At 40.0% G+C, this 26076-nt stretch overlaps 1 protein-coding gene across 1 annotated transcript in view; it reads right to left on the bottom strand.

Moving 5' to 3' along the window:
* FMN1 (formin 1) overlaps positions 1-26076 on the bottom strand; it is a 414557-nt gene that overhangs the window by 286703 nt on the left and 101778 nt on the right. The window contains 1 exon segment of the mRNA XM_004751031.3: positions 15064-15242. Coding sequence (XP_004751088.2) covers positions 15064-15242 — 179 coding nt within the window.

The raw sequence follows: 26076 nt of genomic DNA, 5'->3' as shown, positions 1-26076 counted from the left end.
TCTCAGGGTCCTGGGATCAAGTCCCACATTGGGTTCCCTGGTTAGCAGGGAGTGTGCTTCTCCCTCTGTCTGCTGCTCCCCCTTGCTCATGCTCACTCTCGCTCAAATAAACAAATAAAATCTTAAAAAAAAAAAAAAAGAAGAAGAAAAAAAAGAAAACCATTGGTACCCAGCTACTTGAAAACTGGACACATTTTTGTGTGGAGAATTTACTAGCAGTGAGTTCTCCATGTTTCTCCCATCTCACCATCCTCTCAGACTGAGGCAAAAGGCAACTGTTCTTCATGATAATAAGAACATCAGTCCAACAAACTGACACCTGGTGAAATAAGCCTGCAAGAGTGATTGCAACGAAAAAGCCCTGTTGCCCGAGAACCATCAGTAAAACCCAGCTTCTTGACTCTCATAAGATTAGAGGAATCACCATTAACAAGTCTTGTTTAAGTCAATTTGCAGAAATTGGACATGGCCTAAAAGAAAAACCTCCTAAACTCCTCCCAACTTCTACTCTTTGCAGCCCTCCCCCATATCATTCTGTTTAGATAATTCCTCCCCCAAGTCTCATAAAACCCCAAAAAGGCCAGGGAAAAGTAAAGCAAGTGAGGTTAATTTCAGTGTCAGACAACCCAATATTAGTAATCAACTACTTCAACATTCTTGTTTTAAAAATAAAGCCGTTTGGGGGCACCTGGGTGGCTCAGTTGGTTAAGTGACTGCCTTTGGCTCAGGTCATGATCCTGGAGTCTCAAGATCGAGTCCCTCATCGGGCTCCCTGCTTGGCAGGGTCTGACCTTCCCCCTTCTCATGCTCTCTCTCATTCTCTCTCTGTCTCATTCTCTCTCTCTCTCTCTCAAATAAATAAATAAAATATTAAAAAAAAAAATGAAGCCATTTGAAGTCAAGTAAAGCCAAAGAACTGGTATGAGTTCACACTACTTAAGTGCAGCAGCAGCATAGGAAACAAGGTACCCTAACCCCTATTCCCCTCCCCCCTCCCTATTGCCCCTGGCCTGTGAGCTTACCTTCTTCCCCAACAGCACCCTCCTTATGTTTGTTCTCCACATCTCCGAAATGGAGTCATGAGACCAAATAAAAGACAAATCCAGAGACCTCCTGAAGCTCCCCTTTCTGTTTCGGGTTTGTAACATCTTCCCTCCCTTCATGGTGGAGCTCCTCCCTGAGCACTAACACATCACTTGCAACAGCCCCTCTAAGTCAGCCTAGGAGAAGCTGGCAACTGCTCTTACTAACTGTTCTTAAAAAACAACAACAGCCACAGGCTGCACCTGCCCCGCATTGACAGGCTGCAAGGGCAGGTGTCAGTGATTAAGGCTTTTTTTCCACCGAGCAGTCCTAGTGTAAAATGTTTCTAAGACTGGTTCCATGGAGCAGCATCAAATCTTCATGGGAAATGGGCTGGCTGTTGATAACAAACTAAAAGACTGTGAAAGTTAAAAAGAAGAGACCGGGGCCTCCTTGTGAGGATGGAAGCAAATAAGACAGCAGTGTGTCTGTGGTCTTTCAGTAATCAGGAATGCTTGGGCAGTGCGTACTGTTAAGATCCTGGCTGTGGGTCTTGCGCTCACATCCTACTCTGCTTCTTCAAGAAGCTTGACTTTGGGCAAGCAGTCTCTGCTTCGCCTTCCTCACCAGAATCCTGGGAATAAGAAGAGTACCTACTTCCTGGATTGTTAAGAGCATTAAGTGAGCATTAAGTGAGCTACATATAGTAGGCACTATATGGGTATGATACACTTTCTTAGCAAAGAACAACCTTCTTAGAACCATCAACTAGCATCTAAGATTTTTTTTTTTTAATGTTACCAGTATGAAAAAAGTATTTACTGATGATCTGATGGGCCAAGCAGGAAACCACCCCTCTCAACTCCTTCCACATACGCACTTGGGCAGAGGAGCCCTTTGGTTTGAACGGGATTATTTGTTATAGAGAGGCCTACTGAATATAAGACCTACCCATGCTGCAGCTGTGCCAAGAATGAACACAGCATCAAAGGAAATCCTTTAAAGGGATCCCTTTGCAGATGCCTGGGTGGCTCAGTTATTAAGCCTCTGCCTTCAGCTCAGGATCCCAGGGTCCTGGGATTGAGCCGCGCATTGGGTTCCCTGCTTGGTGGGAGCCTGCTTCTCCCTCTCTCTTTCTCCCTGCTGTGTTCCCTCTTTCCCTGTCTCTGTCAAATAAATAAATAATCTTAAAAAAAAAAAAAAAGAATCCCTTTGGATGTCTTTGGGCCAAGACTCTTTGGATTGTTTTGTCCATCTGCATCACCTAAAGGGAGTAATTACTCTAAAATTCTCTCAGATGGCTAGTGTAGGAGACAAAGTTCATTGTGTTATTTATAACTTTTCCTGTACTCCAAGATGATCTTTTTTTAGATTTTCTTTCTTTCTTTCTTTCTTTATTTGTGAGAGACCATGAGAACACCAATATGCACATTCAGTTTGTGGGAGGGGTAGAGGGAGAGAATCCCTAGCAGACTCCCCACTGCGCATAGAGCCCAACCTGGGACCCAATATCTCACAATCCTAAGGTCATGCATGACCTAAGCTGAAACCAAGTCTGACGCTTAATGGAGTGAGCCACTCAGGTGCCCCTCCAAGATGATTTTTTTAAATAAAGTTTTTATTTGTTTATGTGACAGAGAGTGAGACAGCAAGAGAGGAAATATAAGCAGAGGGACAGGGAGAAGCAGGCTTCCTGCCAATCAGAGAGCCCAATGTGGGCCTCCATTCTATGACCCTGGGATCATGACCTGAGCCGAAGGCAGACGCTCAGTGACTGAGCCCCTGAAGCACCCCTCCAAGATGAGTTTTAAACCAACTCAATCATTTCAGGAAAAAAAAAAAATCCATGAACACTTGGATTTTCTCAATAAAATCCTTTTCTTAGGGCAGCTTGGGTGGCTCAGTCAGTTAAGTGTCTCTCTGCCTTCGGCTCAGGTCATGATCCCAGGATCCCAGATTGAGTCCCACATCAGGCTCCTTGCTCATTGGGGAGCCTGCTTCTCTCTCTCCCTCTCCCAGCTTGGGCTCTGTCTCTCTCTCTCTGACACATAACTAACTAAATAACCAAATAAATTAATAAACAAACACATAAATAAATAAGTAAATAAATAAGAAAATCCTTTTCTCAAGAGTCTACTGACACATGGGGCTGCTGAAACTCAGGGTGTGTATCCTTAGTGCTGTGACTTTCCCCGCTGTGGGAAAAGGGTGTGTTCCCAGATAGTGGCTGGCCTGGAAAGTGCCCAGGTCAGCAACAGCAGAGCACTGACCATTTTCTTGTTCTGATTTTAGGCCAACACATCAGGCATCAAAGGTGTTAGTTCATTTAAAATTTCCTTACTCTTACAAATACAAAAACCAAGCCTGAAAATAGTTATTACATTAGTGGTTAGGGTCTTAGGATCAAATATTTCAGAGATTAATTCTATCAAACAGTACCCAAGGTTCTCTGGAAATGGACTAAATGTCCATGGCAAAATAAAATAATGTAAGGGCAACAAGGAAAGGCTGAGACTCAATTGTTAAGCTGGAGGGGAGTGGGGGTAGAAAAGGAGCATTCTTTAAGGTTCAGAATGTCTTAGAACATGTTTCTAAAGGTCTTTGGGCTTTCCTAAAATAAATAGTATTTATGCTCCACATGGACAATCACTCCAGAAAGCATGGAGTCCATAACAAAAGCATTTCATTCTGGTTTAAGTTTTAGATGAAGATCTGGAATCTAATAAACCATAGATTCCTCTTGCTGCCTCTACTCTCCTTCCCCGAAGAGTAAAACCAGATAGCCATTGGCTGTACGATAACTGCGTATCTTCTTTCTTTCCTTCCTTAATTTCGTTTAGGTAAAAGTTATCTTGAGACTATCAGTTCAAACACCAAAGGTCCAGGTATTATTTTAAAGTACATATGTTTTTTATACTTAAAAAGAGACAATTGAAAAATTAGGGAAGGTATGGATTTACCTAAAACAAAATGGAGGTAGGTGAGAAGAGCATGCCTGAGGGAAGAAGGGGGAGAGAATGAGCCTTTTGTAAGGAGTCACTCTTGTCCCAAGTGGGCACCACGCTAGCTTTTTGTTTGTTTGTTTGTTTGTTTGTTTTTAAGATTTTATTTTATTATTTATTTGACAGAGAGAGGCAGAGAGGCAGGTGGGGGGCAGGGGAGATGGAGGAAGCCGGCTCCACGCCAAGCAGAGAGCCCGATGCAGGGCTCGATCCCAGGACCCTGGGACCATGATCTGAGCCGAAGGCAGAGGCTTTAACCCACTGAGCCACCCAGGCACCCCCACGCTACGTTTTTTTTAATAGGAGTTTTCTCTTGCCTTCCCTAACCCCCCCATAACTCTATGAAAAGCCATCAATTACCCCATTTTGTAGATGAATGCTGCTCAGTGCCAGTTTCCTCAGTGATGGAAATGATCTCTATCTGTGTCTCCAATACAGTTGAAACTAGCTACGGGTGGCCTCTGCACACTTAAACTGTGGCTCATGTGACTGAGAGACTAAGTTTTTTTTTTTTTTTTTTTTTTTAATTTGAGAGAGAGAGAGAGAGCATGAGCAGGGGGAAGAGTAGAGGGAGAAGTAAACTCCCTGCTGAGCAAGGAGCCTGAAGCTGGCTGGATCCCAGGATCCTGGGGTCGCGACCTGAGCCACAGGTAGATGCTTAACTGACTGAGCCACCTAGACGCCCTGAGAAAGTAAATATTAAATTTTATTTAACTTTAATTAATAGCCACATATGTGGAGGCACCTGGTAGGCTCAGTCAGTACAGCATGAGTCTTGACCTCGGGGTTGTGAGTTCGAGCTCCATGTCAAGTGTAGACATTACTTAAAAATAAAACCTTTGAAAATAAATAAAATCCTAAAAAGAAAATAGCCACATACGGCTAGTGACTGTACCGGGTACTGCTATAGATGTTAATACTGAGGTTCAAAGAAATTAGCCCAGTTCTATGATTACACAATCAATGAATGGCCAGGATTTGAACTAAATCACTCTGATTCTAAATGTTCATTCTTTTCATTACCATAAAGTCAAATGAAGATGGTATTTTGTAACAGTTCTCCCTCACATTGCAAAACACATCACTTCATTACTGGAACCAAATGGCTACTGAAGCTAGAAGAAATTTGCTGAGGAGAGAAAGGAAACAAAAATTAAGAGCCCAGATTTGATCAGCAATGATTCCGTTAAGTTAATACTCACAATTTAGTTAGGTTAAGAGAAAAATATGGAAACAAATGTAAATGCATTAAAATTACAAAGGAGAAAGGTAGGCATTGTCACAGCTCTGATCTTATTCTTTTTTTTTCTTTTTAAGATTTATTTATTTATTTATTTATTTGACAGACAAAGGTTACAAGTAGGCAGAGAGGCAGGCAGAGAGAGAGAGAGAGGAGGAAGCAGGCTCCCTGCTGAGCAGAGAGCCCGATGCGGGGCTCGATCCCAGGATCCTGGGATCATGACCTGACCCCAAGGCAGAGGCTTTAACCCATTGAGCCACCCAGGCACCCCTCTGATCTTCTTCTTGAACACAGTTAGAGGGAGGGCAAAGAGGGGTGCCTGGGTGGCTCAGTGGGTTAAGCCTCTGCCTTCTGTTCAGATTATGATCTCAGGGTCCTGGGATGGAGCCCCAGGTCAGGCTCCCTGCTCAGCAGTGAGTTGGCTTCTTTCTCTCTCTGCCTCCCTCTCTGCCTACGTGTGATCTCTCTCTCTGTCAAATAAATATATAAAACCTTTAAAGAAGGGGGGGGGCAAAGAGAGGAGCAGGCAAGAGCTATGGTTTTGAAATGGGACATATTTAGCTTTAAAATGAAATATTACTTATTGGTCACATACTAGCTGTGTCACTTAGGCAAGTTCCTTAACTTCCGTGAACCAGTACACACATTTGTAAAACAGAGAAAATAATACTTAACTCATAGGATTGTTCTAAGAATTAAATGTGCTGATTTTCTTTCTTTCTTTTCTTTTTTTTTTTTTTTAAGATTTTATTTATTTATTTGACAGAGAGAGAGAGATCACAAGTAGGCAGAGAGGCAGGCAGAGAGGGAGGGGGAAGCAGGCTCCCTGCTGGGCAGAGAGCCAGATGTGGGGCTCGATCCCAGGGCCCTGAGATCATGACCCGAGCTGAAGGCAGAGACTTAACTCACTGAGCCACCCAGGTGCCCCAAATGTGCTAATTTTCTTAACCCAGTGCTTCCTTGAGCACCAAAGACACTTAATAAATAGGGGCTCATCATAGAGTGAGGTTAGTGGTAGAGATCAGTGGGTAAGAGAATCACATTTGCATAGTTTTGAAATATATTCAATATTGCCTCCACTTTGTACATCACTTTAATTTGGGATTTAAACAAAAGTATATATAGCACTACTGTCTCAACACTTTAAAAAGTATCATGAAATATTCTAAAGGAATGTTTTATCAGTTCTTAGAATCAAGGTCATTTACTTTCTATAGGTGGAGAGGGAAGTTTTATGATATAGGTTATTACAGGACATTTATGGAATAGCTGCAATTCTTAAAGCAATTTAGAAATAGTGATAATAATAAATCAACATGGCTTAATTGAAGTCTATAAAAATCTAAAGACAAGAGAAAAATAACTAGGCCATTCAGCCAGAAAATCATGTTAACGCTCCCTCAACATTCTCTAGCCAAAGACTATGGCATTTAAAATTCTAAATAGGTCATACGGGATTGTCTTTTTAACCACGAATGTCCATGTATATCCTGGAGAGATAAGGAAAATACTTTCCTGAAATACACACACAGAACACAGATGATACATGTAGAATCCAAAAACCAATGTTTAAAGAGACCATGTGACGTTCCCAGAAACACTCAGTCCAAGGAGCATATACAGAGCTGTGGTTTTTAAGGCAGAAAAGGCAGGCTGAGAAAGTGAAATTTGTTCAAAGGGGGCAAAAAGCAATGATCTGAATTTTAGGGAAAAACCAAATAAAATACTTCAGCAGCCATATACCAATGCATTTAAATAAAATTCCTGGGCAAATTTCTCAATATTTTCATAAAACTCAGTTCTATTCTATGTTCTCACAGGCTTTAAAAGCATAATACATGGCTGGGGTGCCTGGGTGGCTCAGTGGGTTAAAGCCTCTGCCTTCGGCTCAGGTCATGATCCCGGGGTCCTGGGATCGAGTCCTGCATCGGGCTCTCCGTTCGGCGGGGAGCCTGCTTCCTCCTCTTTCTCTGCCTGCCTCTCTGCTTACTTGTGACCTCTGTCTGTCAAATAAATAAATAAATAAAATCTTTAAATAAATCAATAAAAGCATAATACATGGGCGCCAGAATGGCTCAGTTGGTTAAGCATCTGCCTTTGGCTCAGGTCATGATTCCAGAGTCCTAGATGGAGCTCAAAGTCAGTCACCCTGCTCAGTGGGGTAGCTGCTTCTCCCTTGGCCCCTTCCCCTGGCTCATACACTCTCTCTCAAATAAATAAAACCCTTTAAAAAAGCATAATGCAAAGTTTTTTCTGTATACTCTCAAGAGTCCAAATTTTATATGCACAGCTATTACAGCGCATGTCAGAAGAGACAAAAAGGAAATAAAGACACTGTTATCAAGATCAAAGAAAAGCCAATTTCACAATTCCATTAACCATTAACGTGGTTCAATGGGAAAGCCAAGTTCTTCTCATTTTATAAAGAAATGCGAGAGGTTACTAGATTTGTCATTATCTTGTACATACAGAGGACAGGAGAATGTCAAGGGAGGTATGGGAAATGGCACAAGAAATGAACTTGATGACTGACAGTAAGGAGGAGTTCTATTTAAATATGATAACCTTCCACACCAACTTCAAAATTAGAACTAATCTGAGAGATAAACTGGTTAAATTTCACGGGGGGGGGCTTAGGAGTGAAATCAGATAACCCTTTTTTCAGCGGCTTTATCATGATTTAAAGTGATACAGCATTTGTAAGAAAAAGGCAATTTTCCAATTCAATCCATAATTCGTCACTTTTACCTCTTCTCTTTACCTGGATCACTTTTTTTTTTTTTTTTTTGATCATTTATCCTACAGCTAACAGGCACATGTTCTCTGTCTTGCTCTTTCTCTGTGTTTCTTACTCTTTCTCTCTTTCACACACACATACGTACTCACATTTAAAAATAAACATACTCCTCAGGAAAGAAACTACCCTGATATATGCAAATAGAGGCCCACTGTCATGGAGATGCTAGTGATTTGGGTGAGTCAACATGTTGCTTTTAGCTTTAAGTGGTAGGCTCTCACTGGCTCCCCAGAAAACAAGACAAGGATGTGTGACCTTTTTCTGGGACTACAAAGGCACACTGCATTCTCTGTTGTTGAATTTAAATTATGTTTTGGAGTCTGCCATTTAGGAGTGAGGTGGAGGGAATGGCATCATCTCAGGTTCCTCTCAGCACTTCCCCTTTAATTCTAGAGACCAAGGTGTTAAAGGCCAAGGCATCTGGTCTTCCCTAGCAGCTGCAGAATCTTCACTAGATTGAGTTCTGTGGGGTGGTTTTGGCTGTGGTTCTAGCTTTGAACGCTGAGCCTCATTCTCATTCCTTCTCACTGATTATGGGAGCTAAGGTAGAGCCATTAAATGACTTTCTTTGTTTCTTAAGTTAAAAACAAAACAGAACACAAACAAAGAAGTAGCCAAAGTAGTGGAGAAGTAGAGGAGTTTAATTTTTAAGCACTTAGGTCTTGGGTCAGGCAGATCTGAGTTCCAATCCTTTCCCCTGACTCGGCTGAACCTCTCTCCTTATTGTACACTGTTATTATACTTCAAAGGATGGTACCTGCCATTTCAGAGGTGATCAATCCATGGAAGTTGTGTTATGGTTTAGATACTTAAGGTGAAGTATGGCCTTGGTAATTATCTCTTTCCATTCTTAAGATGCTTCCACTCTTAAGATGCTTGGAGCTGATACGGGGTCCTCTCCAGCTAATGAAGCCAACTCAGTAGGGAGAATTCCAGACCACACAGGTGAGGAGGTGATTGAGACGATCCTTGGAGACTCAAATCACTAAGAAGAGTTTAGTTTGTATTTTCTTTCACAGATTTTATTTATTTATTTATTTGACACACAGAGAGAGAGCACAAGCAGGGGGCAGAGGCAGAGGAAAAGGAGAAGCAGGCTCCCTGCTGAGCAGAGAGCCCAATGCAGGGCTGGATGCCAGGACCCCAGCATCATGACCTGAGTGGAAGGCAGATGCTTAACCCACTGAGCCACCCAGGCATCCCCAGTTTGTATTTTCAAAGTGAGTGTGCAAAATCCTACTCTCAGAATTCGTGCAACCAAGATATGACCCTGATGACTGCTTACTCTTTTTTTTTTTTTTCCATATCTCTTTTTCAATCTCAGGCCACACTTCTTTTTTTTTTTTTTTTTTAAGATTTTATTTATTTATTTGACAGACAGAGATCACAAGTAGGCAGAGAGGCAGGCAGAGAGAGAGAGGAGGAAGCAGGCTCCCCGCTGAGCAGAGAGCCCGATGCGGGGCTGGATCCCAGGACCCTGGGATCATGACCTGAGTGGAAGGCAGAGGCTTTAACCCACTAAGCCACCCAGGCACCCCTCAGGCCACACTTCTTTTAGTGTCTTTTCTACCCCCACCTGGTCCCATGCTTACAGATATTTTATAAAACCATCCCCTGTGGTAAACATTCCTCTCAAAGGAAATTTTCAAGAAATTGTACTTATAAGAACTTAGGCCCCACTTGCTCTCTGGTTTGTCAATAATCAGTTGCCTTTGACACATCTCTTTCAAGGTCTACAGAAAACTAAGGAAATGGCTAATGATAACTCCTACTTTGGTGGAATTAAGCTATTGCACTTTGAAGCTGACTCTGTAATGTTCATACTCTAAATGGGCACTCTGGGGAGACTGAGGGTTTATCATATATAGAAGCTACCTGAGGACAAGTCACACATTTGATGCCTTTGGATGCTGCCCCCAAATTGATACCTAGACTTGCTAGATTCCATAAATAAAATCAAGGACAACCAGTGAAATTAGAATTTCAGACAAACAACAAATACTTTTCTCACTGGAAATATGTCCTGTGCACTAGTTAGCAATCCCCTGACCCAGAAGTGGAACTGACGGCACACTGAATTTAGTCTCTCAGGAGTTTTGTAGATCAACCAGAAGGGCCCACAGAATTTGTTTGAGGAGGATGAGAAGATAGTCACCCCAACAGAACCTCTCTGCACAGCAGTCTGGCTGACGTTGAGCCAAGTGATGCTAAGAGAGCAGCACTGGTTGCTTAAACATTGAAATACATACTGGTTGGAAAGTACAGGGTACGCGGACCCTGCCTCCTGCCTCCACTACACCAGCCTTATCTCCCACCATTCTCCAAAGGAACCTCTGTATCTTCTCACAATTCAGTAACTAAAGATGAATATGGCATGTGACAATATGGGTGGACCTGGACAGCATTATGCTAAACGAGATAAGACCGAGAAAGGCAAATACCTTATGTTCTCACTTATATGTGGAATCTAAAAAAAAACCCTGACCTCACAGAAACAGAGGTCAGAATGGTGGTTGCCAGAGGCAGGGAACACAAAGTAGGGGAAATGGGTGGAAGTGGTCAAAAGGTACAGACTTCCAGTTAAAGACTGATAAGGTCTGCTGATGGAATATGCAGTGATTAGAGTCAACAATACTGTATTGCATATTTCAAAGCTGCAAAGAGAGTAGTCCTTAAAAAATGTGAACTATGTGAGGTGCTAGATGTTAACTAAACTTGTTACAGAAATCATCTCATTATATATGCATACATCAAATCTTTATGTTGTATGCTGGAAACTGATACAATATTATATGTCAGGGTACCTCAAGAAAACTGGGGGAGGAGGGAAGGAGAGCACTGGAGAGACGGAAAGTTGTATGAGCCTTCCAACAGTGTTAGGAGACAAATTTTGGCCTTGCGATCAGAGTTGTGACATGGTTCGTCACATTAGGACTTAATATCACGTTGTGATATTAAGTTCTATTTGTTTTCTTTAAATAATTCCCATTCCCCATATATTAACACTGCTTGGGCTGCCTTATGCTCTTATAACAGAACCAGGAGATTTGATATTATAGCACTTTGTCTCATCTGTTCCTGCTCCTCTCCATTCTGTCAAAACACAGTTGATAAAGAAACTGAAGGTAAGCAAGTGCCCACAGACCCATAGCTCGTCAGCGGCTGAGCTGAGAACATGAAGGAGACCTCCATCTCTTGGTCTACAGCAGAGGTTGGCAAACTGCGAATTTGGCCCATGGCCCGTTTTTGAATGACTCATAAACTAAGAATGATCTTTACATTTTTACATGGTGGGGGGAAAAAATCAAAAGGTGAATATTTCTTCATATGTGAAAATAAGATGAAATTCAAATTTCAGTATGTATAAACTTTTACTGGAGCACAAACTCACTCATTCATGCATGTATTCTCCATGGCTGTTTTCTTTTTTGTTGTTTTAGATTTTATTTAATTATTGGAGAGAGAGACAGAGATAGCGAAAGAAAGAGAGCGAGCGAGCAGTAGCAGGGAAGAAAGGGATAAGCAGTCTCCCCACTGAGCAGGGAGCCTGAACTAGGGCTCCATCCCAGGACCACGGAATCAGGACCCAAGCCAAAGACCAATGCCCAACCAACTCAGCCACTCATGCGCTCCTCTATGGCTGTTTTTATCACCAGAGTTGAGTAGTTACAGTATAGACTAATGGGCCCCAAGGTCTAAAATATTTCTTTTTGGTTCTATTAAAAAACAAAAAAAACCCAAAAAACTAAACTAAATTAATGCCCAGCTAAATTAGAGAACTTAAGAGCAGCCCCAGCTGAATGCCAGTGACTATTCTGATTTCTGGGTGTCAAATTCCCACTAATTCTTAAATGTTTAAGCTATCATCCCTGCATACTAATGAGAAGCAGCGTATCTATAGAAAATGGCTGAGGAAAGTACCTTCCTGATAATGATGGCTGCAAATCAGGTCCAGAACTGAAAACAGAGCAGTCCTGCCTAACATTTAAAACTAATCAAAATATCACACAGCAGTACATGCCTCACTGACCTTACTATTCAAACCACAGCCGCTCCCGCCCCCCATCCCTGTGGGTGTTGTGATCCAAACTTTTACTAAATGATTAGAACTCATTCAAATGGATATCTTACTTATAATGTCAATATTTAAAACACAGGAGTTAAATTGTACTGTCTGAAGACAGCAAAGGACTTGGAGATGAGGATTCTCATGGCTCAAGGTGTAAAAACAACTGATGTAGAAAGTAATCTAAAGAAACTATCCCAAGTCCTCTCGGTGGCTTAGTCAGTTAAGCGTCTGCTTTTGGCTCAGGTCCTGATCCAGGGATTGAGCCTCTGGGTCAGATAGGAGCCCCAGGATTGGGATTGAGGTGTCAGACTCCCTGCTCAGTGGGGGGTCTGCTTGTCCCTCTCCCTCTGCCCATCTCCCTGCTTGTTCTTTCTCTTTCTCTCTCTCAAATAAATATAATCTTTAAAAAAATAAACTACCCCAATTTTTAAAAATTATAATTAATGGAAAACTAAGAAACATAAATATTTATATTTTTATTATATATACACATAATTATTTTATATATAATTTATATAACATATATAATAAATATTATAAATATATAAATCTATAAACCAATGAATGCTGATTCAGAAAATAAACCTTTTTAGTGATATGTATCAAAAGCCTAAATATATTTATAGACAGTAATCCCAAGTTTATTTTAAAGAAATAGTCCTAAATATTGGGGGCATGGGGAAGGGGTACGGGAAAAATTATATGCTTGGTAGTGCTATTTATCTCCAAATTATGGACTATTCTAAAATTGAAAACAAAATAAACATCAAATAATAGAGCAATGATTTAAAAAATTTTTGAGATACAATTATATATCCACTTAGGTATGTGCTATGGTGAGTGCTGTGAAGTGTGTAAACCTGGCGATTCACAGACCTGTACCCCTGAGGCTAAGAATACATTATATATTAATAAAAAAATAAAAATATTAATTAAAAAAAAAACACATCTAGAGGGGTTCCTGAGTGGCTCAGTCAGTTAAGTGTGTGCCTTCAGCTTGGGTAATGATCTTAGGGTCTTGGGATGGAGCCCCACATCGGGCTCCCTGCTCAGCAGGAAGCTTGCTTCTCCCTCTGTCTCTTCCCCCTTGCTTGTGGTCTCTCTCTCAGTCTCCCTCATAAATACATAAATCTTAAAAAAAAAAAAAAAAACCAAACACATCTAGAAAGAATACATAATAATATGGATAAGCAATGTAAAAGTAATAGGTAAAGAAAAAAAGAAAAAAGAGGGAAACATATAAAATCTATGTTTATATGTTAAAACAAACCCTCATTTAGAATAAGTCACCTATGGTGAAAAATACGAAGGAAATTTATCAGATTAACAGTTGTCACTGGCTGCTGAAAGTTATTTCTTTTCTCTCAATTTTACTACATATTTCAAATTTTATAAAGGGATTGTTATGATTTTTATAATTGAAATAAATAAAAATAAGAGATAATTTCCCTCACAGGGGAGAATGAAAACCAAAAATACATAGTTTAGCCAAAGTGTTTAAAAAAAAAAAAAACACAATAAACACAATTTTTTTAAAACACAGAAGAAAAAGAAAGTAGTCTTTCAAAATCCATTTCAGGGGCGCCTGCCTGGCTCAGTGGGAGGAGCATGTGACTCTTGGTCTCAGGGTCATGAGTCTGAGCCTCACATTGGTTATAGAGGTTATGTAAATAAATAAAAACTTAAAAAAAAAAAAGTCAAACTCAAGAAAAGGAAAACTCCCTTCAACACTTTCAGACCCCAAGTCACCTGTTGCAGCAAGCACAACTTAAAGTAATCTGACCAACAGATGTCACTGTTACACTTCTTTCACTGACCACATCTTAAGATGTACAGCCTAACTTTGAAGGTAGGGAGACAAAAACAAATATTACAAGTTTCCATTTCATCTCACAAAGGGCTTTAGATTTGGCAGCTTTCGGCTTCATTCCAAACCTCCTTTTACAAGGGATGTCGAATGCTTTTCTAAAAGGACATCCCGTGATGATGCCATGATGGTTACGAAAAGTGCAAGGTTCATTTGGTCTTGGTTGCTTGAGAAAATCTCCACTCACATAAACATTACAGATCTAACCATGTTCATCAAAGACAAACCTCTGAGCCTGAGAGTGATGAACTGGAAGGTATCGGAAGGAATCAAGGACACAAGATTGTCAATGAGCATTAAAGTTAATGGCAAAGAAGAAAAAGTTGGGGGGGGGTTGGAGAAAGAAAAGAAAAAAGGAAGGAAGGAAGAAAGGAAAGGAAGAAAAAAGAAGGAAAGAAAGCAGAAAAAGCCTTCTTGGATTTCTAATGCTTACCCTCATCTCTGAAAAGAAACGGAGAGATGGAGAGGGGTAGTGACAATGACGACAGTCTGGTCAATCTATCAGTCCTTCTACAATGTGGACGTATACAACCCAGCCCACCATATTGTATAGTGGAGTTGACGGTTCTGGGTCAATGAATACTTGGATGAACGAGGAGGGAGAAGGTTGTTTTCTAAACGGGTCATCTTGTATTTTCAGATTTCCTACCAACCTGCTCACCTGTTATTTGAGCAGCTGGACAGAACGAAAGGTTTGGGAACATGTGAGGGAGACAGGCTATTTAGATGACTCTGGAGAATACTCTCAAACGTATGTTTTCAAATTTTCAGAAAAGTGATATTAAGAAGCGAAAAACAGTAAATAGTCACTCCCACCCCAAGGTCTAGGCAGTAAAGCTAACATGGCGAGAGCACCCTGAAAACAGGCAAACCATAAACAGAGTCACAACCCAGTGCACACATTTCAGACCACTGAGGTGTCTCCATACTCTGTAGCCGACTGATTTTTTGATAATAACCCCCACACAAAATGCAGCTTTGACAGTTTTACAAACGCAATTTGCATACAACGCATTTCTGTTGACTGCAAAGAATTACAGCTCAAGCACAAAGATTTCTACTTACATGGAGATCCAAGTACAGTTCACTTTTGTTTGGCTTCTCTCTCTCCTCGTGGAGCAGAAACGGACAGGCCGGTCCTGCTCGATAGCCCAGGAACCAGGCACCTCCATCTTTGGGGGGAAGGTCTTTAGTTGCTGTCTGCTCACTGACGCAGTCCCGGGGGAAGCCCTCGGAGGAGATGCCTAGACAGAAGAAGAGAAGACCATCGGTGACACAGAAGCTAGAAAAACATCAAGCCAGCCATATCTGGGGATTCCTACGTGGGCCATTTCATACTACCGCTTTTCTTCCTTTCTAGATTGTTATTTTTAGAGTTTGCTCTCTTCCAAAAGTGCTTGCCTAGATTATTCTTTCTGGATTGCACTAACGAAGAATTTATTTTTTTTTTTTTTTTTTTTTTTAAAGATTTTATTTATTTGACAGAGAGAGATCACAAGTAGGCAGAGAGGCAGGCAGAGAGAGAGGAGGAAGCAGGCAGCAGTGCCGCCTAGAGAGATTCGGGACTCGATCCCAGGACCCCGAGATCATGACCTGAGCCGAAGGCAGCGGCCCAACCCACTGAGCCACCCAGGCGCCCCACTAACGAAGAATTTAAAACATTTGCCCTCATACCCAGTTTAAAAAGAGAAGTCTATTAGCTATACTCTGTGTTCACTATCCTTGCTTACCAATGCAGGCTATACAGAACATTCTCTTTCAGGAGAGAATTCGAGGAAGACCTGGAGGACAGAAGTCAGGAGGGCTGAGCTGTTGGAGTCACTGCTAAAAGGTGTTGCCTGAGCCAAGTCACTAGTCACACAAGTGTGTGTCCTTCCAGAGCAGGAAATGCAGCACGGTCACCTTCATTTCTGGGGGCAGAATGATCACACGTAGTTCATATCAGCACTGGGTCACTTGGTTGAATGAGTGACACTGCATTAGTGAAATGTGTGGGACTGCGTTTTCTCATCACCGGAATGTGGGTATTATGTCAGTTTTTACCCAAACTAGGTTGGGATGGTAATAGTCAAGGATGTGCCAGGTGCTGCGCTCAGCCCTGTTCTTTAATTTGTAAGAGAGCTCTATGGGAAGGCCTCATTAGTGCTCCCATTTTAGATGGGGAAGCTGAAGCCCAAAAAGCTTAAGACAATTTGCTCCAGATCATAAAGTCAATACATGGAAAAGCCAGGAATTGAGGCCAGGCAGTTAAACACTAGAGGCCATGATCTTAATAACTAGATGAGGTGGCTTGTGCCTGGCATACTTGAAATGGCAATGCGTGTTGCACAACAAAAGACTTCATGGTCATAAATGTGAGAAAAGCTTAAATGTGAGAAAAGCTGCGTGCTGTACCCCTTAGAGCCATGATTCACATTAGTGTAATTAAGACTTGGGAACCCCCTTTAGGAAAGCAGCTTAGCTCTGCATAATAGTGTTTTTCAAACTTATTGGACCACAGAATCCATTTAAAGGATCCCCGTGAAACATTTTGGAAGCTATTAGTGTTCTACTGGAACAAAGCTTGGAAAACTCTAGATTAGATCACCTTTTTAAAGTCCCACATAACTCTCAAGTTCCTAGGCCTCTTTTCATTCCTGGTAAGCAACCTTGGCAAAATATTAAGCAACCAGGCAGAAGGGTTCAGGCTCAGTGCACTTTGCCATAGAGATCACTGTTGGATATATGATAGGGCATTTATTACACATAATCCTTATGATAATGTCTCTGATAGTAGCCCAAAGCTAGCCAACAACTTTTGCCATACTGAAAACCTGATGTACCAAGTTACTTGAGCTGTGATAAGTCAGCTAGCAAAAGGACTGTGGGATAACATTCTTCTCCTTTAGATTAGAGTAGAATTAAAAAAAAAATAGATTAGAGTAGAATTTTAGGAGAAAGAAAATTTGAAAACAGCCAAGGTTTTGCCTTGTGCTTTCTTATTTGGTTGGCTGGTTTCCAATCACACTTCAAAGTGAAAGGTGATACAGGTCACACTGTCTCCACAGTTGGCCTCTGGGAGACTGTTGACAAAACACTATTCTGCAGGCATTGAGAAAATAAGGATCCAAGACCTCAGGTGTATCCTCTGCAGACATAGGGTATCCAGAAAGTTATAACCACGCTCTTCCTTCATTTAAGCCAGATGTCTTAAATGAGGACCTTTTTATTCACCTGGCCTCACCCTTTCTTGCCCTTTTGCTACCTACTCTCTTGAGACAGACTGTCCCCTGGGCTTTTGCTTAGGACTTCACGTGCTGTAGAGTGTGCCCAGTCCTGCTCTGAAGACACCGGAAAGGGCTTAAAGAACCTCAGAGAGGAACACTTTGCTAAGCCCCTCCCCTTTATTCTCATGATGACCCTGAGATCACCGGTGACACCTTCACTACTAGAAGGTAGTGCCAGCCGGCCGTGCTTTTAATAGATTAAAGAGAGATTAAAGCTCAGGGTGTGTTTAACTTCCATTTACAAGGCTCATCTCCCTCCTAGAATACTTCTGTTTATAAATGGCAAGAAAGAGGAAATCAACCTGTTTAAAATTTATGGCGTCCCCTCCCTGGGCTACCTCATCTTCAGAAATGTGTGAGTTACTAATCCCATGCCTCTTTTTAAATCCCTCCACTTTTTATTTTGATCTTGGGAGAGTGGCTGACTCTAGGTAAAGTTTACACAGAAAGAAAACAACATAAAACGTAGTCTGTATATCACAAACAACATAATGTACAACACCTAAGGCAAGACATCTAGAGCATCAGAGGGACATCGTCTGGTGACCGGAAGTTCATCATTCTGGTGGAAGAGAGTGAGAAATTCCCACAATAACAAGGATCTAGGCATCCTTGGATAAAGCGCAGGTGCCCACGTCAACATACTCACACACCCTACAGTGGCTATCCAACACTTCACTGGTAAGGTGTGCGGCACGATCCAATTTCCTCTTTATGCAGAGGAAAGAGCACCAAGTTGAAGCACAACCAAAGAGAAGTAACTTCATTTTGGAGATCATTTTCATGTTAAAGAGCCAATTTCTAACATCTAATATTTAACCAGACAATATCCCTGTGAAGGAAATACACAAGGTATAACGGTGATGTGTAGTCGTTTTGGTAAAGATCATCGGGACAGGAAAGGACCAAGGGCAGAAATAACAAAATAGTTATTCTCGAAAGTCTGACAAATAGGCGCAAATGACAAATTCGCCATTAGAAAGGACATAACCAGCATACAAAGTAAGTCTTTGAATGGAGAGTTTTAATAATACAAACACAAGCTTTTCGAACAGCCAAAAATAAAGCACATGCCCATCTTGATTAGCCTAGGTAGTGGCCACACTATTCTCTTCAATGGAATAAATTTTAATAAAGAGAAAAAAGTTACCTGAAATTAGGTAAGTATATTCTGTCAAATAGTCAGATGTCATCTAATTTTATGTCACAAAGAGATTTTTGAGGTGTTATATTTTCATTGAACATTGTTGCAAAAACCGGAGAATGGTCTCCTCAGTTTAATCATGTTTTTTCCCTTCTGTGTGCCTATTAGAAGTCCATTTTCTGCTCCATATTTATTGATTATTTTGTTTCTCAAAGATGTGGCAAAGACATTTCAATAGCTTGAGGAACCACACGTGCACACAGGTTAATGCTACAGCTGACCACTGTTAATACAACATATAGCACGGACACAGCACAGGAAGGGCCACTTACCTTTGGACCACTTTGAAAGTCTGTGCTTTTCCCAACCATTCAAATGATGAGCTGCACTTCCTGATGCTAACCTACAACATCAGACTGGGATTTTGCTGTCAGTGATCAATACAAGAGAAGCAGACAAAGGAAAGATAACATGCTGTTTAAAACTGGAAGCAGTCTCCGTAGCTCATCTTTCCGAAATGGAATAAGTGTCCCTACCTGAGGATCACTGTTTCCACTTCTTTACTTCCTGCCTGCATTATGATTATGCACCCAAGGCCTTTTCCAGTTGCATTTGGAGCTCCACCCCCTGGCATAGATGCTGTGTATTTCCCCTGGTCCATGGATGTTGGATCTTGGCCTTGTGTCTTGCTGTAGCCCACTGAATGTGGGCAATGTGACAAGATGCCAATTCTGAGTCTAGGCCTTAAGAGGCATTTTGTGGTTTTCCGCCTGCTTTGTGTTTCTGCCATCACCATGTGACAAGCATGTGCTAGGGAGCCCAAATGAGACACACAGAGAAGACCCCAGACATAGTCCTGCTGCCTGGAAGGAACCCAGATCACATCAAGTGAATGACTGCCAACCAACCCTTAAGACGATGGATGAGAACAATAAATATTTGCTGTGAGCCACTGAGATTTGGGGTTTATTTATCAAAATAGCTGCCTAATGGATCATCATCTGTCTCCATCGGAAGCACTGGGTCTATTAAAAACTTGAAACCATTTCAGCTGAGAAGGCTTAATGACTACAATATATATATTTTTTGTAATACCTACTAAAAATAATTAGCTGATATATCAGGTTTTGGAAAATCAAGCAAAAACTCATCACATACCCATTTCCTCACTCATATTAAGGTTCACACACAAACTGCATTTCATTAGAAAAATTAATCTTATTTAGCAGGCACGGTCTTTAATTATCTAAAGAATATCTATATATCTATATCTATGCACCTATTTATTTTTTTATATGCCCCTATTTATATAGATATAGATATATATAGAGAGAGATACATATATTGGTATATAGATATACACACATATAAAACATATGTATAAATCCATTTCCAAAGAGAAGTTTGCAAACACACCAAATAATCAGATCTGGACAGAAGTCCCCAAGGAATAAAATTACAGTGCCTTTCAGCTCTCCTCCTTTAATTTTCCTGTCACACTGAGCTCTCCCTGTGACAACAATGATGAAGTGCTTATGCTTCCAAAAGGAGAAGGGGGGAAAAAAACCCTTAGCTTGAGACTCTCTTGAGTTTTTTCCTCCTATGCTATAGTTCCCAAGGCCATTCATCATATTGACTTAAAATAAATCCAAAGAGGTGAAATTTTCTCAACCGTGAATATCAGAACTGATATGTAAAGGTAGACAGGTTGTCTTCTATTATGTTATTCAAACATTTACTTACAAGCAAGAGAGACAGCAATCTAGCTGTGTAGCTAATGGAAAGTGACATTGTTAAGGACTTATAAAGAGGGTGTGTGCCTGTGTGTAATTATTCATGTCTTTATCCAGGGAGACAGAGCTTTGGTAAAAGTAGCCTCATGGCTCGTAACTGTCAATTTCAGATCTACACTTGCCAATCCCCTTGCTGCATTTTCATTCCTTATGATGTTAAGTGATACAATGTCACTAAGCAGATAGGTAACTGTAATTTGGAGAATGCACCTTACCTATCCACCTCCACGTCTAACTCCTTGAGAGAAGTACACATTGAAGACATTTCACTGTCTACACCAAGGGAGGATTTATGAGCAAAAACAGATTGATTGTGCTGGAAGGTGTACAGAGGCAGGAGAAGGCTTTGGGGAGATCAGGAAGTAGGAAGGAATGGGGAGCAGAATATGTCTATTTCAGAATCTATGAATAAAGAATCCACATCCATCAAACAAATGCAATGCTCAAATTTCTAAAGTTATGCTTAAATTCAAATGAAATGAAACAAAATTTAGAATTAGAAGGGATCTTGTGTATCTCCTATCTGCTCATTTTATATTTGATGAAACTGAACCCCAGGAAGATTGCGATATCTCCAACATGTCCACCTAGTGGCAAAAGCAAACTAACATCCAGGTTCCAGGGAAATCTTTTATGTTATTTGGAGAACATGATTGTCAATCCACACATGAGAGAACACTTAAGTCTGAGTAAGAAGTAGAAGTTGACAGGTGGGATTCCTGTCAATTACCATGACCTTTACTAATTGTTTAAACTTACTGGAATTACTAAACTTCTCTGAATCTTTATTTCCTCATTAATAAAATGAAAATAATATGGTGCCCCCCCCCCCCTGGGGTGGCTCAGTCAGTTAAGTATCTGCCTTCAGCTCAGGTGATGATCTCAGCGTCCTGGGTTGGAGCCTGCTCAGCAGGGAGTCTGTTTCTCCCTCTCCCTCTGCCCCTCCCCCCTATTCATACTCTCTCTCTCTCTCTCTCTTTCAAATAAACAAATAAAATCTTTAAAAATCATCATATTGACTTAAAATATGCCTGATAGTGAGCTGTGTTCAAAATTGTTTTTCTTCCAGGAAACTTTACCTGGGCTGGGGGTGACAGATTGGTGGGGGATGCAAACAAATCCCCATTTTAAATAAGAAACCCGTATACAGGGCATAATAAACATCATACACTCATGTTAAAGACTATTTTTTGTCCAGGAAGATAAAGAGAAAAAAATTAAGCTCATAAGAATTCATGGTAGCCCTCCACTGCAGCAGATCCCAAATCTGCTTAAGTCCTAAAAATAGAATTCGCGTCATCAAATGCAAGAGCTCCAAGTGGCTGATCATCTCCCAAAAGAGCAGCCCTCAGGGCATTTCCTCAGAAATGACATTCAATGACACATCTTCCTTAAAGGTCAAACACTTGCGCCTCGGGCCATGAATGAAACTCTTCATAGGCCTAGCTTTAAAATAAAATAGCTTTTTAAGGAGGTACATAAATATGGATTTCTATGATCATTATTATTACATTAACTGCTTTCCGTGTTCTTTTCCTGCAAAGAATACAGGTGTTAAATGAGAGACAAATATTGCTCAAGTCAGGAAACTTGTTTGTGGCTATAGTCATACTGAATATTTTAACACCTGAAAAACAGGGGCATGTATTTAGAGGAGCATAAGTGATGCTGAGTCACTCTGCTTTCGAATGGATGGAAGGTAGGAGCAGATGCTTCTAAGTAAGGTTTGTTGCAGAAAAGATCACGAAAAGATCAAGTTTGGAAGGCTGTAGGGTGCCCTGAGGTATTAACAACCTCTATCCATTCTCAGACAGGCAATGATAAGGAAATCAGGTGTTGGTGGTTTAAATGCCTATTATCAAAAAATGTTGGTATGTTTGATGATAAGCAATATACTTGCTTATTAACAAAAATATTATTGAAGTGAAGAACAAGAATACAGAAGACATTTCTTAATGCATTCACTCTAAATAAATTTGAATCACATTTTTCTGTTTTATGTCACATTGTTCCAGTTATCACGGGAAGAGTTATAGCCATGGCAAACCCAACTCTTGAAGAGATATGACATAATTACTAATGTCTTAATAGCTAAGGAGGTATAGTAAAGAAAAAAAAAAAAACCCATAAGACATAAAGGCTTGGATTATAAGATATATAATAAATATTTTTTAAAAAATCTTTTTCCAAAAAGAAATGATCTTCAGAGGGTCACAAAACATGAATATGCATAACAAGATTGAGACAAAGGAAGAAAGAAGGCACATATGCCAATATTAAGGGTAAACATTTAAGAGATTAAGAACACGATATGACTTTGAGTGTCTTGGCAAACAAAGCAAGAATGAAAACGCATTCAGTTAGTTCACTTCCATCACCAAAAGGAAGAGGGGCCCCTGGGTGGTGCAGTTGGTTAAGCAACTGACTCTAAGGTTTCCTCTAAGGCTCTGATCTCAGGGTCCGAGGGGTGGAACCTGGTGTAGACCCCCACGTGGAGCCCGGCGTCCTCAGGCCCCATGCTCAGTGGGGAGGGGGCTTGACCCTCTCCCTCTGCTCCTCTCCTCATGCTCTCCATCTTCCTTTCAAATAAACAAATAAAATCTTTAAAATAATAATAATAAAGAGGAAACATACTGATCCTTCAAAGCTGATCAAGATTTTTCTGATGTTTAATTCGGAGACACACAGGTACATAACACAGTCAATTCCCACCCTAGCCTTGGTTCCATCCAGGCTGTTCTGACCAACAGTTGACCTCACAGAGCTAATGGTATTGACTTATTTGTCTACCAATAGGCTTTGTCCCTTTAACCAGAGAGGTTTGGAAATTATCTTGACCACCCAGGGATTTGAAACTAAAGTGAGGAGTTCTCCAAGAGCGCTACTAACTAGGGCACCCTTTTGCCAAGTGTCTTAGGCACTAGAGTTTTTCTACCTCCCTTCCTCCACTGGCCATTAGTACTAAGGAGCAGCCCTGCACTTTATCCCAACAACCTCAGCCAAGGCCTGACATCACCCTCTCTCCCCATAAACTGATTTTCTTAAGGGTGAGTAATGTCCTTCATGTGGGACATTTACTATGTGTCACAGATTTTATATACATTACACGTTATTGAGAATCTTCATAATAATCCTATAAGTTTGATATAAAGTAATCCTGTTTTTAAGGTGACAAAAGTAATGAAATAGAGAATTAACTTGACCCAGAGTCAGTATGTAGGTGAATGGGTCCTGAACCCAGAGCCTAGAATTAACCTCCTGCCATAAACAACTAGAAACTAAACAAAATATAGGCAACAGCTATTATTAGGTATTTGATAGTAGGCAGTGCCATAATATAATCCTTGATAGAGGTTCAAGAAATAAAATAGGCCTCATAATTTCCTGGCTTTACAGCAAAGATATACAGCAAAGAGGTGATTTCTAGGCTAAAAATAATAGGGCTCAGTGACCAATGGGAAGATATCAAGCAATCTAATATATGTAAAATTAGAAGCAGGGGTTTGTCTAGGGAGATAGAAAAATATCTAAAGAAATACTGGCTGAAATTTTCCCAATTTAATAAAAAGTATAAACCCACAGATCATAAGAAGCTTTATGAATCTTAAAGAGGATAAACATAAAGAAAACTATAAATAAAGTTATAGAAAACCAGTGATAAAAAAGAATATTATAAAAATAGCAAGAGAAAATAATATTATATAGGAAACCGAAGAAAAGAATAATAATTAAAGACTTCTTGTCTGAACATGCATGCTGGAAGGCATTGGAATGACAACTCAAAGAACTAAAAGGTAGGAGTCAATCTAGAGTATGACTTGCAGTAAAAATATCTTCCAAACTGAAAGGAAAACAAAGATTTCTTCAGACGATTAAAAGCCAGACAATTCATCTTCAGCTGACATAGACCACAGGAAGTCATAATTTTTTTTTTTTTTTTTCCTGGCAAACGGGAAAAAAATCAGAAGAGGGGCACCTGGGTGGCTCAGTTGGTTGAGTGTTAGACTCTTGGTTTCAGCTCAGGTCATGATCTCAGGGTCCTGAGATTGAGCCCCACATCTGGCTCTGTGCTCAGTGTGAAGTTGGCTTGAGTCTTTTTCTCCTTCTGCCCCTCCCCTTACTTGCTCTAAAACAAATAAATAAATCTTTTTTGAAAATTTGAAAATACCAAAAATTATTAAAACGTAAGCTAATACACAGGACATTTTTCTCATAATTAAAGTTATTAAAAATATAACTAACTAAAATAAAAATAATATATTGTGTGGTTTATAACATATGTGGTTAAGAGATGGCTGATAACAATAGCAGCACATCCAAGAAGTAGAAATGAAAATATTCTGTGGGAAGAGTCAGACATTTATGTGAAGCAGTATAATTCAAAAGAGACTGTAATAAATTAAAGTTGCATATTATAAACTATAGAGTTAACAGTTTTTAAAAATGGTATCTCCAATGGCAGATATAATATGCAATCCTAGAAAGTATTTAATCTAAAAGAAGATAGAAAATCATGTAAAACAGAACAAAAACAAAAGCAAGGTGGATTAAATCTCAACTGCATTAATAGTTAGATTAAATATAAATCATCTAACAACGCCAATTTAAAGTCAGAGTTTTTCAGACTGGGTGAAAAAGCAAGACTCAACTATAATGGTATCCACCAGAAACTCATTTTATACATACAATTATAAATAAGTGAACAGTAGAAGGATGGAAAAAGTTATATATATAAACACTAATTATAGAAAGCTTGAGTGGCTATATTAATATCAAATAAAAATAAACTCTGAAATGAAATATGTTACCAGGGATAAAGAGAGAAGTTTCATAATGATAAGCAGTCAACTTATCAGAAAAAAATAGCAATCCTAAACTCATTTGTACCTGGTAACAGAACTTCAAAATACATAAGCAAAACTATCATAACTGGTCTGGATAAATGCATGTATTCACAACTATATTTGGAGATTTCAATACTCTTGTCTCAGTAGTTAATAGAACAGGTTGACAGAAAATCAGTAGGGATATAGAAGAACTAAACAACATTAGTATCAATTTTACCTAATTGATATTTATAAGATATGTTATCCAATAACTACAGAATACATATTCTTTTCAAGTGCATATGGAATTTATCAAAATCATCTATATAATGTGTCATTAATAAATCTGAAAGGATCAATATCATAAAAAATATGTTCACTGACAGATGGAATTCAATTCAGATACCAATAACTGGAAACTATCTAGACAATTCCAAATATTTGGAAATTAACACCACACTTCAAAAGTAACTTCATAGGTAAAAAAAAAAAATCATAAGGGAAATTAGAAAATATTTGAGCTATAGCTAAAGTGGTGATCAGAGGAAAATTTATAGCCTTAAATAACACTGAGTGATGTCCCCTGTTCCACAATGGTCAACATCTTAACATTTATTCCCTAGACTAGGGGATATCAGGCATGGTTGATGCATGGTGAACGCATAGAAAACAGAGGATTCAGTAACCATTTTCTTCTTGAATCCTAAATGCTAAGGTCTTAGCTTTTGTTGCCCCACTAGGCTTCCAGACCACTTTTAGTCTCTAGGGTAGGCAGGTACTGGGATATTATTCTGGGAGAAACAGGACTAGCTCGAGACATTGACTCTGCCTCCAGATCCTCCATAAACTGCTGTTCCATATCACCCCACAGTGAATCTCAAATCCAATACCCTTTCACAGGCACTCAGTCAGCTTTTTAGTCCCCAGACTAAAAGCATGTACAACCAGCGATCACAAGTCAGCTGAGAACAATGTCTAACATAAAAAGCAAGAAAGAAGAAAGAGGTTTGTCACCCGTACCTACTGGATCAAGATTTTGGTGGTGGCTC

Source organism: Mustela putorius, unplaced genomic scaffold (genome assembly GCF_011764305.1).
Source record: "Mustela putorius furo isolate JIRA1106 unplaced genomic scaffold, ASM1176430v1.1 tig00003898_pilon_pilon_pilon, whole genome shotgun sequence".
In the NCBI taxonomy this organism is placed as follows: Eukaryota; Metazoa; Chordata; class Mammalia; order Carnivora; family Mustelidae; genus Mustela; species Mustela putorius.
This window is presented reverse-complemented; position numbering and strand designations above follow the sequence as displayed.